A 16404-nucleotide genomic window follows, 5' to 3' on the forward strand; every position below is an offset into this window, starting at 1 on the left:
CTGACTGAGCGTGAGCAACATCCTAAATGAGACAAGAAGCACGTTTGTCTCATTACTCTTGTGGGGCATCCATAGGCATAGGCAGAGCGTAGCATGGCAGCTGGTCCCTACTTGGGTCCCCATGTGCCCTCACCGCAGCAATGGTACGGGACACTGGAGGATTGGCCCAGTGCCACACTGCTATTCGCCAAGGTCTCTGTGTTTGCAGACACACAAGGCTGACCTGACCTGCGTAATCCTTAGGGTTTTTCAGGCTGGTAAAGAATGAATGCCATGTCCTATCACTGGTTTTTGCTTTATCAGTTTATGCCAATAGTTAGTGACGCCCTTGAGTTGTTCCTGTTCACTGGCCTCACCAGCATTTGTATTTCAACTTTCCTGGTGTCTTGTGTCCTTCCTGCCGGTTTCTCCCAGAAGCTCTCCTCGGAGTGGAAACCGGAGATCCGGCTCCCATCCGGCAGTGACCACGTCATGCTCAAGTCCCTGGACTGGAACGCTGAATACGAGGTCTACGTGGTGGCCGAGAACCAGCAGGGGAAGTCCAAGGCGGCTCATTTTGTGTTCAGGACCTCAGCCCAGCCCACAGCCATCCCAGGTATGACCGCCTCTGCTCTCTGTGAGTTTCCCGCTTTGAATTAATGCACCAAAGCTGCACCTCCTAATGCGCCTGAACAGCCCCTGACAACTCGCTTGCTTCCAGCCATCCTCATGATCGGTTGCCCACGCAAAGCTTAGTTTTGCTTTGTACCTATCTGTGCAGTGGGTTGAGATGTACTGGACCCCCAGCAAGGCTTGGCCAGGCATCCTGGGGCAACAGTCCCCGTGTCATCCAGCCTGAAAGGACTGGCGCTAAGCCGGTCCCTGGGACCCGTGCGATGGGAAAAGCCCCTGGCTCCAGCCAAACCTTGGAGGCTGGTTGAGTAAGGCTCTTTCTTTGAGACCTTACCGGCCCTCTGCCATTTCATACCAGGACCACTGGATTGTTGAAGCGCTTTCTATCTGACGCTTGCTTACTGCACAGTCATGTTCCAGATCTCTTCTCTGTCGGGACCCCAAGAGAAGGAAGAGACGGCACCCAATTAGTTAAAAGGCCTATCTTCCAAGGGCCCCTCAACTGAAACAAAGAGTAAATTGAATTACTTGAAACAGAGCAAGTGAGGAAAGTAGATGCCAGGAAACCCCATCCGCGAGAGGCAGTCTGATCTACCGGAGACCCCGTGACGTGAGCGGTTCTCCTAGGAGATGTAGAGCTGTTTCTAGGGACCCAGGACCAACGCAAGTGTGGGAATACATGGGAGTTCCGCTTGCCAGCCCAGCCACCTTGCCACTGATGGTTAGTCCCCCAACCAAAGTCTTCAGCACCTCTCTGTGCTTTCCCAGATCAGCCAAGGCCAGCCTCAGCCAGGAGAGCTGGACACAGACCGTTCGGCTTCAGCCTGTTGAAAAAGGCTGTTCCCCATAAACTCCCTGCTGTGTCCAGGCACAGGTGGAACATGTTCCAGCCCCCAGTGGCCTTGCTCTGGCCCCATCATGCCTGACCTGTCTCTAGTGCTTGCCTGGGTGTTCTGCTCAGTTACCGCAATAGCACTTCCCAGCGGGAAGGAGACCAGAAAGGGTACGGCCACCTGGGACACAGGCATGCCTGTGCGCAAGTCAGCGTGGCAAGGAAGTGGCAGCTGCGTGTAGCGGCCAGTGGCTGAGTGTGCATGAGTGTGCGTGTCTGCCAGACCCGGGAGGGCGTCCAGGGAGTTGACAGGTGGGTCTGAAACCAGAGGTGAGACACATCGGCTGGACCTCCCCACTGCATTGTCCGGGAGGTCCCCTAGCGCAGATGGTCAGCGGTGAAGGCCAGGCATCTGGGCGTGGCTGCGAGGAACGTTGTCACCACCCTGAACACGGTGTCCGTGCGGAGGCGGCCCTGCTGTCCTGTGCCACCCCTTTCTTTGTGCTCCTTGGTCAGTTTTGCATGGAAATCGACAGTCTGGCGTGTGTCTAGATGTGCCCAGCCTTTACGGGACACTCAGGAGCTGGGGGTGGGGCCGGGGAGACGCTCGAGCAACCCCTTCTCAGTGAGACAGACCATGCCACCAACATGTGTCTGGTGGCACATGTTGCCTAGGGCAAGCAACACGGGCAGGTCTCCTGGACACGCTGTGCTCACATGCTGGGTACGGCCCACAGCGTCAGCTCCTGGGCTTGCAGCAGGTGGGCACACCGTGAGTCAGACACAGAAAGAGGAGAAGACCTGCCCTGCCAGAGTCCTGCCCAGTGGAGATATCAGAGGCCTTCTCATTAAGGCGCCCCATCAGCCTGGAGAGGCTCAGAGGGACGGCTCACCTGCCGCCCACGTCTTAGAAGGAGGCAGTTCTGTGCTTGGTTGGACTTGGTGTTGGGATCTGTGTATAAAACCTCTGAACTACAAGATGTTCGTTCGTGGTGGCAGTCTGTGGTCAAGGGGGCAACAGAAGGTGAGGGGCGCAGGCGAGATGGTCTCGAAGGGCATCCAGGTGGGGGCCATGGCGACAGTGGAAGCAAGTCCCATCTATCGCTGAAAAAGCACAGTTGGCTGCACATGGCGCATCTCTTCCGCTACGTGTAGAAAGCTCTAGAGGCCGGGAGGCTGTGGGCAGGCTCGTTGGCTGCACCGGAGAGGCCTCACCTTAGTCAAGGTAACACTCTCCTAATCAAACTCCTGTATGTTACTGTGGAAACTCTGTTCTCTCACTGTAATTTCATCTGCTCGCTGACCCCTAACGCCCAAACTCACCCCGCTGCGCTGCTTCTGGCCTCGCTGAGCTTTGGAACTGGCCTTACCGGAATAATACCATACTGAACCCTTCCCTAACCTTTGCCAGTGTAATTTACTAAGTTGAATTAACCTTTGATTCTTGCGTTTTCTGTATTTGACCTAATTTTTTTCTTTTTATCTATTTTTTTTTCTCTGTTTCTGTCTCTGCCTTCTCTTTCCTCCTCCCCACTCCTCCCCTTCCTCCTGCGTCTGTCATCACACATATCACGTTGGACGTGCATCACTGGGATGTCCCCACTGCCACATTTGTTTTTAAACAACCACATTCTCTCTGGGCGCCATTGCTTGGGACCTTCAGCGACCTTGGGAGGCTGCTGTGCATCCTACACCTTTGTCTCATTGCTTCTCTCTGCGGTGACTGTTCTTTTGCTCTGTTAGGGACCTGAACACACGCACACACAAATTGAATTTGCTTAAATGCCCAGTTCCCATGAGAACGATCAGTTGCCCCCTTTGGAAGAACCTGTCAGGACTGCCACGGCCACGCCACCCAGCGCTCTGTGTGGAAGAGGAAGGTTTGGCGATTGGAAAAAGCCGGACCTCCAGACATTTTACCACTCGCGGATACTTCCATGCCGCTTCACGAGGAGCTTGTCCCCCTTTATAATGGCCGTGCAAAAATTTGCAGGAGCGCTTTTCTTTAAACACCATTTTTAAAAGAGCGTTATGCTAGTTTTACAGAGAAATTTCTGCATATCTCTGCTACGTGTTGCATTTTTTTGTTGTTGTTCTGACCTGAACATGATGTGGCAGAGGAAAACGTCAAAGTACCTCCTAAAGCTTGCATCAGAATATCTAGATCACCACATGTTCACCCCCACCCCCCATTCCAACCCCAGTCTCCCTCTCTGCCCTTCAAAAACATAGCGGGCTCTGCTGGCCCCCACGTGCTCACGGTCGGGGGCCAGACCACGGTGATGCATCTGAGCATTTTGCTGACGTGACGGGCAAAGTAAGTCACCCTGTTGCCTATAGGGTGGAAGAAATTGGATCCGTTAGGCATTTTCTGGGGCTGATCAGACGTTCTGGGAGGCACATTGGTCCTGGTATTACACCCAGCCCCTTACGCCGGTGCCGCGGACAGGACCAGCCCGCGATGTGCCCAGTACCAGCCGGCTTTGTAAGATGCACCTCTCCCAGTCAGAGGGATAATGCAGCTGCCCAGCACATTAGCACAGAGCCTCGCACCTTGGGGCTTCTGGTCCCACAGTGACCCACCGTGGTGCATAAACGTCTGTCCCCAGATTGGAAGTATCCACTGCGAGCCCAGCTTGGGTCATGAGCTCCCCGGACCCTCACACGCTCACCAGAGCAGATGGAGGGGGACAGGCCACTCCCAGAGTGTCCACACACTGCAACTCGGTCAGCCTGTCATACTTCCCAAATGCCCCAACTGCCCCCCCGCCCCATATTGGTTAGTGACCTCAATGACATTTTAAAAATTCTGGCGAAAGCAAGCTAGTTCTCTCTGCTCTTGGCTGAGGGGCGTCCTCTCCACGTGCCCAGGAGAGAAAGATGAGTGTGTTTGCTAAAGTCTCCCAGGGAAACCCGGCTGGGTCCCACTCAGCAACATCCTGTACTCCCCTGGGGGTGGACCCTCTGCTAAATACAACCTCCGTCCCTCTGTCCATTGTGGTCTCATGTCATTCTACACATCTCATCTCTACACATCCCACAGAAGTCTGATTTTTGTTCTTTTCAGTTTATTTTTTAGTTCCGTTTGGTTTTTTCTAATGTTTGAAGACTAGTCTTTCCCTTTGGGAATCCAAGGGACCCGAGGCTGGAGTTGCTGCTGGGCCCAGGCCCGTGTCCCCAGGGCTCACAGTTTAGAGGCTCAGGCACTGACTCCCTTCCAGCAGCTCAGGCAGGGAGCCCACTTGCCCCAGACCTGTGGGCCCCCAGCCCCACCTTGACCCTCTCCACCCGGGGTCCCGACCTGCCTTCACACCAGCACAAGAGAAGTGGGTGTGGTTCTGAGGCACAGGACAGAGCGTTGCTGAGATGTCCCTGGTGCCACCGGGCCTGGCATGGAAGTCCCAGGTCAGTTAGGAGCTGTAGGGAGGACGGAGGAAGGAGAGATCCATCCTCACCCAGGTGGCCCGTCACTGTCCTCCTGGCCTCTGGCCTGCTCTTCATTATCACCCTGGGCAGAAGTCACATGTTCCCCAGGAGGGCCGATCCGGGGGGTCTGCCCCAGCCCGGCCCCGGTCCTGCCCAGAGGGAAGGGACGCCTAGGGATCTAGCCCCACGTGTAGGGAGGCCTGACACAGCCCTGTCCCCTGAGCACACGCCTGGGTGAGGCAGGCCTCAGCCGAGGGCGCTTTGGGGCCACTGCGACAGGCCCACGCAGGCAGGCCCATGGTTTGCGACGGGACGCCTTTCAAGAGACAGTGTTAGGGAACACCCACCCACGCTGGGCACCGTCCTCAGTGATGGCCGTGGCCCCCAGCCCCAGCAGGGGTCCCCAGGACAGTGGCCCTTCGAGACCCCCACAGGAGTAAGCGCTTGCCGCCTCACTGGGCTCTCCCTGCCGCTGCGCCCCGCTCAGTGCCCGCCCCCCCCACCGCTGCAGGGTTTCTCTGCTCATTTCTGGAATATTTATACGGCAGGTTTGGATCATGTATGTTACTAATAAGAACGCTAACACTGTTGTATAGATAATCAGAGAGGCCTTTATGAAGTTTACACCTTTGCATTATTAAAGGAAGTAACAGTCCACGAGATCTTACCAGTGTGTTTTGATTTTATTTAATAGCTGTGTGTCCTACAAAGTGTCAAAAGTCCTTTCCCTCCTCTGCCTCACATGTGCCTGAATAACTTTGATTACCCCAGACCATACCCCAAACTCGTAGCCTGCTGCAGGGAGTTGTAGCGAAGGAGAGGCTTTCCTTTCCCGATGAGGGCCTATGCGTTGGGCTCCGCTCTCCTGAGAGCTCTGGTGGGCCATTGCATCCTTGGACTTTCCTAGTCCCTAGCAGACGGGGGGAGGGGGGGGGGAGGTGAGAGCCTTTGCAGAACGAGTTGCTGGTCACCTTGGGGTCAGGGACGCACTGTAGGCCACCAGACATACAGCCTCTGTATCCACGGCTCCTGATGTCACTGCTCCCATTAAAACCCCGTAGCAGAGACTGCACAGAGTGATCTTGTGATCAGTAGAATGTGAGAGAAGGTTCTCATTCCGTTTGTAATCACACTTAGTAGGACTCTTCCCAGACTTGAGACCAGCAAACCTGACCCCAGCTCAGGGGGAGGTCCCATGACACAATGATGCAGACCCATCTGGCGTCTGTAACACATGAGACCCGGCTTCCCATTGTGAGGCATTTAAGACAGACGCACGTAGGTCCCTGTCATGGGGTGGCCAGAGCCCCGGTCAGTGCCGACCCCTCCCGTGCCAGGAACCGCAGACGACCGACAGCCTCCGTCTCACAGCATCACCATTCGGGTGGCTGGGACCCTGGAGGTCATGGAGGGCCTGCTCTCAGGAATCCCTGTGCACGCGGGCGTGGGGCGAGCCAGGCACGGGAGGCCAGTGCAAGGTCATGCGAAGGCAGACCCCTGGACGGTTTTCATTTTCCCTTCTTACACAATGTCACGCAAGGTGCAGGAGGGAACCTTCATCCTCCTTGCTCTCCTGAGCGAACCAGTTCTGAACCACCCCCAGAGGGGATGAATGGTGACTTTCATACCCTCTCATGTGTTTCCGGTGTTTCCCTTACCTACAGCTTCTCTTTGTAAAAGTTGCACACGCCCTGTGAGGAGCGCCTTACTTCCCCTGGAAGTCTGTAAACTTAGTGGCGAACCGGGCGGTGCTTTTTCCTTCAGGGACAGCCTCTGCTCTCTCGCCATCCATTCCGTGCGTCAGTTAGGTCAGGGCCACGAGCTGAGACTCCGCAGCTCATCCTTGGGCCGGGAGTCCCGGGCGCCTCAAACCCTACTCTGTGTGAGGGTCACCCGGGCCGCTCCGCCAAACCCCGGTCCCCGAGCCTCGCCCCCAGAGACCCTGATTCAGTAGAACTGGGGAGCCCCAGAGTCTAAATATAAAGCACCCCAGGAATTCTGCTGCAGATGCACCAACATTATGCCAAAAGGTGTTTATTTTTCACGTGAAAATAAAATCCCGGGAATCAGTGAATAAAAATGGGACCTACTGAGTATTCTTGTCTTCTAAGAAGTCCTGAGTTCTCAGTGCAGAGGATCTGGACCGCGTGTGACACGGGATGGCGGGCCCCTGTGGTTGAAGGGGGCCATGGAGACACCTCTGTCCCCGGCCCTGCCCCGCACAGGGACCTCGTCCAGAGCACCACGGTGTCCCTGCCAAGGGCTGTCCAGCCTCCGCCTGAATGCCTCCAGGCACAGGGCGCTTTCCTGCCGAGGCAGCTGACACTCCGCTAGTTCTGTCCCCAGGGGCTGAAACCACCCCCGACCCCAGTAGTTTCCATCCAGCGGTGGTGACCAAGTAAGACTGCCCCTCCCGTTTCACGACACATCTGTAAACATCTGCAGATGGCGTTCTCATCTCCAGACTCAACGCCCACTTCTTTTTTTGACAAATATTCTTTGAACATTTCCTGTGAGTCGGGTTGTGCCAGATGCTGGGGAGACCTCAGACAGAGAAACTGGTAGAACATTCCAGAGAGGCCAGCCAGATAAAATGCATTGTGAGTGAACAGAAAGCGGCAGGTAGAAGTAAGAAGAGAAGAAAGCTGATAATGCGGTAGATGCTGGGCAGAGGAAGAGATCAGGGGGCGGAGGGGGAGGGCTCTCCAGCAGGGAGACATTTGAGCCGAGGCCTGGAGGACAGCAGAGAGCCACCCAGGAGGTTACGGGGCTGGAGTGTTCCCAGCAGGGGTCAGCAAGGCCCTGAGGCAGGAACGGGCTGGGTGTGTGCAGCGGATAGAATGAGGGCCCTGGCCTGGGGCACAGGGATGGCGGTGGGGGCCAGTGCCGTGAGGTGTGGGAGAGTCCGGACATGTGCAGGGCCTTTAGGCCGGGAGGAAGAATCTGAATTTTGCCTCAGAGAGAAGGGAAGCCCTTCTCTGTCTCAGGTCACCAGGGTCTGTGTCCCCTGGCCCTTCCCCGAGCGCGCCCGTGGTGCTGGCCCGCAGAACCCAGGCAGCCCTCCGGCCGGGTCCGACGAGGCCAGAGCACATGGGGGACAGCGGCTGCCTCTCCCACGCCCAGAGTCCCCTTCCCGTGGACTGTTCGTCCTCCTCAGAGGCCCAATCGGTCCCCTAAAACCACACTTCCGTGTAAACCTCAGAATGTAGCGTTCATGCCATTGAGTCCAAAAATACAAACGTTCTCCCCTCCCCCAAATACCTTAGGCTCCTTCCTCGGGAAGTAGGCACGCGACACCTGTTGGGCAGCGATGTCACCAGGCGGCAGTGGCTTCCAGCCCAGTGTCGTGGGACAGAGAAAAAGTCCAAGGCTGATCATTCCCCCTTGGCCAGGGCACCAGCTTTGGGATTCTGAAGATCAGGAAGGCCTGCGTGCCTCTTTGCTTGTCTGGGTGGAATGTCTGAGGCCCCGGAAGAGAAGAATGCCGCTCTCGCGGGTCACAGGGGCCAGCCGTCAGTTTCCTGCTGCCGAAGTCCAGGAGCTGGGTCCTCTGAGCACAGAGCCCTTTGCCAGTCTTGGGGCCTTCCCGGGGACAGGCTAAGGTGTTCAGTGCGGGTTGGATGGCACCAGCCAGAAGTCCTGAGGTGGAAACACTGGGAAGCAAGACCAAGGGCCCAGAGAAGCCAAAATTACTCAAGAATTTGAGACTCCTCTCCAGCTATAAGGCCCAGCTGCACCCTGGGCACGATGAGTGAAGTTAGGACGCCTCATCTGTGGCATGCCGGGCTGACGGTCTGTAGCCTGAATTAAACTTTGAAACAGAAGTCATTGAGGTGGGCCCACCGCTGAAGAGGCTCGGTGGTACATGAGCAGGGACCCCTGGGCTGACAGAAGAGCGCCCCCCGGGAACACAGACTGCATGGGAAAAGAAGAGCAGGGCCCGTCTGTAGCACCTGTCACCTTGGACAACACGTTCCTCCATTATCCGAGGTGTACATGGCTAGCAGGCCGCGGGGCCTGTCCTGGGGCTCAGCAAAGCCACCGTGAGGCCCAGATAGTGCTGGCCACATTCCTGCCGCCAGTCCACGGACCTGGGGGATCCCCATGGGTCCTGGCAGTACAGGAAGCTTCAGACGAGGTCTGGTGCTGGGGTGGAACAGCCAGTTCTTGAACTCTGTCCTTCCGGAAGAAGAAAACCAAAGCGGATGTGCTCATGTTTCAGTCTGAAGTCATTGTCCCCACATTGGCTTACACACAGAGCTCTGCATGGGTCCTCGCTGCCCCCAGCACAACCTCTTATCTCCCAGACGCTGGAGAGGGGCACCAAACAGTCAGGGGGCCACCTCAGGCAGCTGACAGTGACACAGGGGCCTGGGAGCTGAGCCCGGAGTCCTTCTCTGGTACCATCAATACCCCCAGGGCCCTGGGGAGCAGGACAGAAGTTGAGTCATTCAAAGCAAGCCCAGCCAGAATGGGCGTGCCGTGTCCTGCTCGAGCGGGAGATTAGGTTTCCGTCCATAGTGGGCACGGAGGATGTTTGCATGTGAGTGTGCCTGTCCGTGTGGGTGGGCGTCTCTGGGTGAGTCTGCTGGGCTTCCTGAAGTCTGAGCCAAGTGAGCCTGAGCTCCCAGATGGTGAGTATTTCCCAAACCTTCCATCCTGGGCAGACCTCGTTTGTCTCCCTGGGTGCAATGAAGGAGGATGAGCCATGAAGCCAAGGGCCACTGTCCCATGTCGGGATCATCTGGAGCTGTCTGTAAAGAGGGAGAGGAGGTGGGGTAGTGTACTGGGCGCACTGCTGTGCCTCGTGACAGCACAAGCACAAAGGAAGCCTTGGGAACCCTCTGCCACCCCATTCGGGACCCTGTCCCTGACTACCCCCAGGAGCCATGGTCTAGTCCGAAACCTGCGACCGCCATCTGCCTGCCTCCCTCCGGGGCTCACGGGGAGATGAGCTAAGTATGGGTCCGGGGGAGGCTCAGAGACTGAGCCTCAGCAGGGATGGAAATACAGCTCCTAGTCCCCACTGTCCTCCTGACTCGTGGGGATCTCACGCCCCTGCCCCCGGTCTGTGAGGTAAGGCTGCCATCCGCCCTCTTGAAGATACAAAGAGACTGTTGTCTCCACACTGGCGTGTAGAAAGGCCCCACGGAAGGTGCCACTCTTGACCCAATGCCGTGACTTTGTCCTCTGGGTTCCACCCCACCCCCCGAGGAGTTGCTCTTCAGGGTCCAGGAGTCTGCACGTCAGCGTATTAACCGCCAGCCATCTCTCTCTGTCCCTCTCTCCCTCCCTCCCTCCCTCCCACCCAAGCCAATGGCAGCCCTACATCAGGCCTGAGCACCGGGGCCATCGTGGGCATCCTCATCGTCATCTTCGTCCTGCTGCTGGTGGTGGTGGACATCACCTGCTACTTCCTAAACAAGTGCGGACTGCTCATGTGCATCGCCGTCAACCTGTGTGGAAAGGCCGGGCCCGGAGCCAAGGGCAAGGACATGGAGGAGGGCAAAGCTGCCTTCTCGTGAGTGCAGATCTGATTCACTGCTAGGGTCTAGGCTGTGCCCTGGGCGGAGGGGGCGGGAGGCTTCGCATCAGAACCACCTCGGTTTCCCCGTTTGGAAACCCCAAGGGAAAAAAAAAAAAAAGCATTGGAGAAATGTTTCTTAAAACACAGTCTTTGAGGGGTTCTGTTTGAAAAGCAAACCTGCATAGGTTTTGACCTGCACAGGTCAAAATGAGAGGAATTTTCAGAGCTAAATAAACCTGGAGGGGGCCTGCCATAGCATTTGAGAAACACACTTGCCTCACTGTCATTCATTCATGTCCATATTCATTCAGTCATTCATACATCACTCAACAAAGATTTACTGAGCAGCTAAAACCGGGTCAGGCTCTATTCTCAGACGCTTGGTTATACCTGTGAACAGAACAGGTAAAAATTCCTGTCCCTTTGGAGCTGACGGTCCAGATGCTGTCCCCTCCAGCATCTCTGGAGAAACCAGCCCTGAGCCAATTAGCAGGAGGCTTCCCAGACTCGCTGGGTGGGGCTGAGCTGGAGCGAGGTGAGAAGAGGCCGAGCCGGGAGTAAGCTGTGAGCACCGTACGGGGCAGGCCCTGTCTGTAAATACAGATGATCTGAGCGCATCTCTGTGCCAGGCACTGTGCTCAGCACTTGACATTCATGTCTCAGTTAAGTTTACAACAGCCAGGCGAGGTAGAGACTGCTACTTGGCCGGTTTTACAGATGAGCAGACCGAAGCTAAGGTGAGCCAATCAGATGTGCACGGTCACACAGCGAGCACGAGTGGGAGCGGAGGCTCGGGCACTTGGGCCTGAGATGCCCACGCCCCCCCATCAACTTTGGGCCAGACCCAGGAGCCCTGAGCTGCAGCCAGCTTCCCTGGGAGCTGCCTTCCTGCCCCAGCAGCCCGGGATCAAACCTGCAAAACTGTCTCCCCAGGAAAGACGAGTCCAAGGAACCCATCGTGGAGGTGAGGACCGAGGAGGAGCGGACCCCGAACCACGACGGAGGGAAACACACGGAGCCCAACGAGACCACCCCGCTGACGGAGCCCGAGTACGTGGGCGGGGAGGGGCTGCCCCTGGGCTGCAGAGCCCCACACTCACCTCATCGCTCCCCCCACCGCCCCGCACCTCCCATGCCTCCCACCCACCTCCCCCAGCCCAACGGTGCAGGCCAGCTTCTGGAGCCCGTGGCCGGAAATGCCTGGCCCCACTCTCTCGCTAGAGAGAAGGCATTCCTGTTCTGTGAAGAGCCCGCAGGTGCTCTGAAAGGTCTCCGAGGGCTGAGCGGCTCCTCTAGACCCTCTTCCCGAGTCACACGCACACCCTGCAAGTGGCCGAAGGGGGCACCAGCTCACCGAGTGGGGCTCTGCACTTTGAGAGGCTCAGCAGAATCTGTGTAGGAATTTCGAGAGCTCTAGCGCTTTCTGCGTTCCTCCTGGAAGGGTGAGAGGAGGTGGGGATGCGTGAAGCTCCCTGGCCCTTCTGCTCTCAGAAGCCTGGGGGACCCTCAGTCAGAAACGGTGTCCGGCTGAGGTGGCCGTGACGGCCGGGCCGACTGTCGTGAGCACTGGGGCTTTGAAGGGAGCGGAGTTTAACGGGGATTTCGTTTAAATGTCCGGCTGGACAGCCCGTGGCTGCTGGGAACCTTGGGAGCGAGCACTCCTCATCTGCCGCATTCCCGACCTTCCCCGTCACCGCCCGTGGAGCCCATAGGACACGGGGTCCTTGACACCAGCAGTGGTGGACGGCGAAGTGAGGCCGCCTCTCCTGGAGTAGGGGTGCAGGCAGGGGGCAGACAGGGCTGCAGGGAGAGGCAGCGCGGCGCCGAGAGCTGGCGGGCGTCTTCAGGGAGGAAAGGCCAGCGGGTCTGTGTCTCCTGTGTCCTCTTATGCCCGCCTGGGCCTCTGCTTCCTCTCGCTGTCCTCCTTTCTCTGTGGGCCTGTGTCCGTGCCTGTGCGTCGCTGCATGCCCTGCCCCCGAACCCCTCCCCGGCTGCGGCCCCCCTCGCCCACCCCGGCCTCTCTGTCTCGTCCCAGCTTCATTGTCGATTCTCTTCTACTTCCTGTCCTCCCCACAGGCTGCCGGCCGACACCACAGCCACTGTCGAGGACATGCTGCCTTCTGTCACCACCGTCACCGCTAACTCTGACACTATCACCGAAACCTTTGCCACTGCTCAGAACAGCCCCACCAGTGAGACCACCACCCTGACCTCCAGTATTGCCCCCCCGGCCACGGCCACGCCCGACTCAAACTCTGTGCCCGCCGGCCAGGCCACCCCTTCCAAGGGGCCGGGCGCCGCAGCCCCCTCCCCGCCCCCAGCTTCCGCCCCCAAGGTCGCTCCCCTCGTTGACCTGAGCGACACCCCGGCCTCAGCCCCTGCCGCCAGCAATCTGTCTTCTAGTGTCCTGGCTCACCAGGGGGCCGTGCTCAGCCCCAGCGCCCCTCCCGGGGAGGCCGCCAAGGCCCCTCCAGCGAGCAAGGGGAGCCCCACAGCGGCCGGGGCAGCCGGTCCCCTAGCCGCAGCGGCCGCCCCTGCCACGGCAGCCCCGCAGGCCAAGCAGGAGGCTCCGAGCACCGCAGGCCCGGACCCCGAGCCCACCCAGCCCGGCGCCGCGAAGAGCCCGACCGAGGCAGCCGCGGCGGGCCTCCGCAGCCCGAAGAGCGAGGCTGCCTCAAACCCCGCCCAAGGCGAGGACTTTAAAATGGACGAAGGGAACTTCAAGACCCCAGATATTGACCTTGCCAAGGATGTTTTTGCAGCCCTGGGCTCTCCTGCTCCCACCGCTGGGGCCAGCGGACAAGCCCCCGAGCTCACCCCTTCCACTGCAGACAGCTCTGTTTCGCCTGCACCAGCAAAGACCGAGTACGGCCTTCTCTCTGTCCACTGTCGTCAGGTTCTGTCCCGTGGTGGTGTGCGTCTGTGCTGTGTCCTTTCTGTTCCATGTGTCTTCAGCCTGTTCCAGGGCTTCTCTGAGGCGACCTTCAACCAGGGGGCTGGGATGAGGTGGAGAGAGCGGAGGGGGGAGGACAGTGCTCACTAATTAGGCCATGTTAATTATGTCTTCTCCTTATCATCCCAGCAGCGGCTTCTGCTTTCCCTGGGGTGGAGGGGGGTGGGGGCCCTGCAGTCGGGCCCTGATGAGTGCAGCTTGGGAAATGAGCCAAGGAGGCCAAGGTGCCCTTATCAGCACCCCCGGGACCCACAGACAGTGTGTTACCCAGTGTCCAGGCAGAGTTCCCCAGGAACGGCACTGTTATGCAGGAAGAAAAGAGGCAGACCCCCAAGGCCCATGTGGGGAGAGGATGTGGTCCGGAGGGCCCTGTCCCACGCGGCCCAGATACCCACAGCCCCCACCCCCACCCCCAACCACCACTACCGCCTACTCTGGCTTCTCCGAACCTGGAATGGCTAGGTAGAGTCAGAGCTCACGAGCGCCGACTGACTGTTGGGTCTCCCAAGTTCAAGGGAACGTCCTTAAACTTAGCAGATTCTTAAATGTGATGCCAAAATGCGGCTGGAACTGGGGTCTGAGGCTGCTTGCCCCAGTGCATCCTTAGACCCAACTTTTCTTCACTCCTGAGGCCAAAGAAGGCAGAGCAAGACGTAGATTTTTATCGAGGTTCCTGTGGCTGCCCCCACATGAGCGATGTGGCACCACCAAGAGCTGAAATGGGATTTTCCCCAGGAGCCCTGAACTCCAGGAAGTAGGGCTCTGCTCTCCTGCCCACTCAGCACCCCCCTGACCCCCCCAACTCCTCTGTCCCCAAGTGTAGTGTGACATCCCAGTCTAGCCTCTCAGGGAGCAGAAAGCTTCCTCAGCACAACACTTTCTCACCCTGGCCAGGCCCGCCCTTGGGTGCGGTGGGAGGGGGCAGGCAAAAGCAAGGTGGCTTGCGGAGGGGCCCCTGGGGTCTGTACTGGGGAACCAGCCCAACATGCCTCCTTTATACCAGCCTGAGTAATTATGCCAATCATACCGATGGGGGTAAGGAGCAGGCACATCTGCTGCCCCCTCCCACCAGCCCAAGTAAGGCCCCTGGGGCCCTGGCATCGGATTAGGGCTGGAACCGGGAAGGTCTCATTCCTCAGATTCAGTGGCTCTCAACTTTGGCTCCGTTGTACAGCCACTTGGGTGCTTTTAAAAGTCATCACGCCCAGACCAATTAAATCGGGATTTCTGGGGGCAGAGCCCAGGCGTAAGGGATGCTTAGAGCCCCTGGGTGATCCAGCGCGCAGCTGAGGACGGAGACGGCTGCTCTAAGCTGGAGCCCCTGGCGCGGGACTGGCCGAGGGCTGAGTGACGGCAGCCTGTGTTCTCAGTGCTGTTTTCCCAATTCTCCGCAGGAAAGGCCCCGCAGAAGCGAAGTCGGAGAGCCAGGAGACAGAAACGAAACCAGCGCCAGCCGAAGTCAAAACGGTCCCCAACGACGCCACACAGACAAAGGAGAACGAGAGCAAAGCATGATGGGTGACGAGAAATGAGCAGATCAAAGTAAAAGTGACACCATAGCTTCACCAGAGCATTTCCAATATCACACACACACACACACACACACACACACACACACACACCTCATTCCTCTAGTGTCTTTTGCCTTTAAAAAAAAAAGTAAACAGATAAACACGGGATCTCCTTTTTGTAGGTTTATAAAAAGGGTTCCTTTGCTGCGCACTCACTTGTAAGAAAATGAGACAAAAAGGTTAAACCCACAGCCAAACTAGGACACTCCGTTCCCTGAAACCATTTAAAAATCAAACAAAAGGACCCCAAATTAAGAATCTAGGAAGCTCAGAAAGAAAAAGAAAAAATCTAGGTTCAGGAAGACCACACTTGGTGTTGCCCAATTGGCACCGACCAGTTTCCGAGAAGTGCTTCCAGGCACTGAGACTAACGAATGAACAAAGTCCAAGTTTATTTTTATACTTTGAGTCGAGTTTGAACTCTGTAAAGCCCCACAAATAAGTTATCATTTCTGTTCACTTTGTATCTGTTCAGTATGCAAAGTGTGTCACCCTCTCTAGCTGATTGCGATTCCCACGTAGACTCTCGTTCGGTAGGAAGAATGCCAAATTACAGCCTCCGGGGGCAGATCTAAGTTTGCAATATTCGGATTGCTTTCTCGTCCCTTTTCCTTCTCTCTCTCTTTTTGTTTTTCCTTTCTGCCAACTTTGTTTTCCAGTGTTTACAAGTTGACAATTGCTTCACTTTGGTTGTGTTTAAATGTCCATGTAAAATAGCTGCCTTTTTTTTTTAAGTTACAAATACTGCCTAGAGGCGGACAGACTCCTCACAGGCTTGTTCTCGTGCAGGACAACTTTATAAACTATGATTGTTTACAGTGGCTCTTCCCCCCCCCCCCCCCCCCCCCCCCCCCCCCTCATTCTGATTTGAAATTTTTGCCTGTGAGCAACTCAGGTGAAAATCCCATCTCCTCCTGGAGTGGTTTTTCTTTTTTCTTTTTTTTTCTTTTNTTTTTTTCTTTTCTTTTCTTTTTTTTTTTTTTCCGCCTCTTGGTTCTTTTTGTATTTCCTGGGGGGTTAGACCACTTTCTGAGTAGCCACCACCTGCCTGTATCTGTGAAAAAAATCTGCCCCCTAGGCATCTGCGTCCTTCCTTTTGAAGGAAGGACTCTGTAGGCTTTGTTGAATGAAGCAGAGAAGATTGTACAGTTGTGGCTGGTCTTGGTGAACACACATTTTTACCCCAAACACCCCCTTTTTGTAGAAAGCCAAATAAAATGTATACATACGATTTCCTTTTGAGCCCAGAATCTAGATTTGAGCGGAAGAGCGTGCGTGCTTCAGGGAATTAGTGTCTTTTTTTGGAAGTCTGTTGAAGTAAAGTAACATCGGCCTTCTGTTCACTTAGGCAGCATTTATAGAAACAAAAGAAAAAAGAAAAAAGCCGACCTGCTGTCTGGAGTCATAACACAACATTCCTGGATCGGAAACCAAGTGGGGGAAAAAAAAATACAGAAACTTTAAGGGGGATGGGAGGGGGGAG

At 56.6% G+C, this 16404-nt stretch overlaps 1 protein-coding gene across 17 annotated transcripts in view; it reads left to right on the forward strand.

Moving 5' to 3' along the window:
* Positions 1-16152, forward strand: part of NCAM1 (neural cell adhesion molecule 1) — a 309548-nt gene extending 293396 nt beyond the window's left edge. For 4 of the 17 annotated variants that reach the window (XM_039229153.1, XM_039229154.1, XM_039229155.1 and 1 more), the window contains 5 exons: positions 415-595; positions 10184-10391; positions 11331-11447; positions 12474-13262; positions 14745-16152. In XM_039229153.1, the coding sequence (XP_039085084.1) occupies positions 415-595; positions 10184-10391; positions 11331-11447; positions 12474-13262; positions 14745-14865 (1416 nt within the window). In that variant the 3' untranslated portion in view covers positions 14866-16152. Of the gene's footprint in view, positions 1-414; positions 596-3107; positions 5362-10183; positions 10392-11330; positions 11448-12473; positions 13263-14744 lie in introns of those variants that run through there. The other 13 variants (XM_039229165.1, XM_039229160.1, XM_039229162.1 and 10 more) reach the window with 5 other exon arrangements.
* The last annotated feature ends 252 nt before the right edge of the window (positions 16153-16404 follow it).

This window comes from Hyaena hyaena, unplaced genomic scaffold (assembly GCF_003009895.1).
Source record: "Hyaena hyaena isolate Hyena2069 unplaced genomic scaffold, ASM300989v1 scaffold_36, whole genome shotgun sequence".
NCBI classification, from domain to species: Eukaryota; Metazoa; Chordata; class Mammalia; order Carnivora; family Hyaenidae; genus Hyaena; species Hyaena hyaena.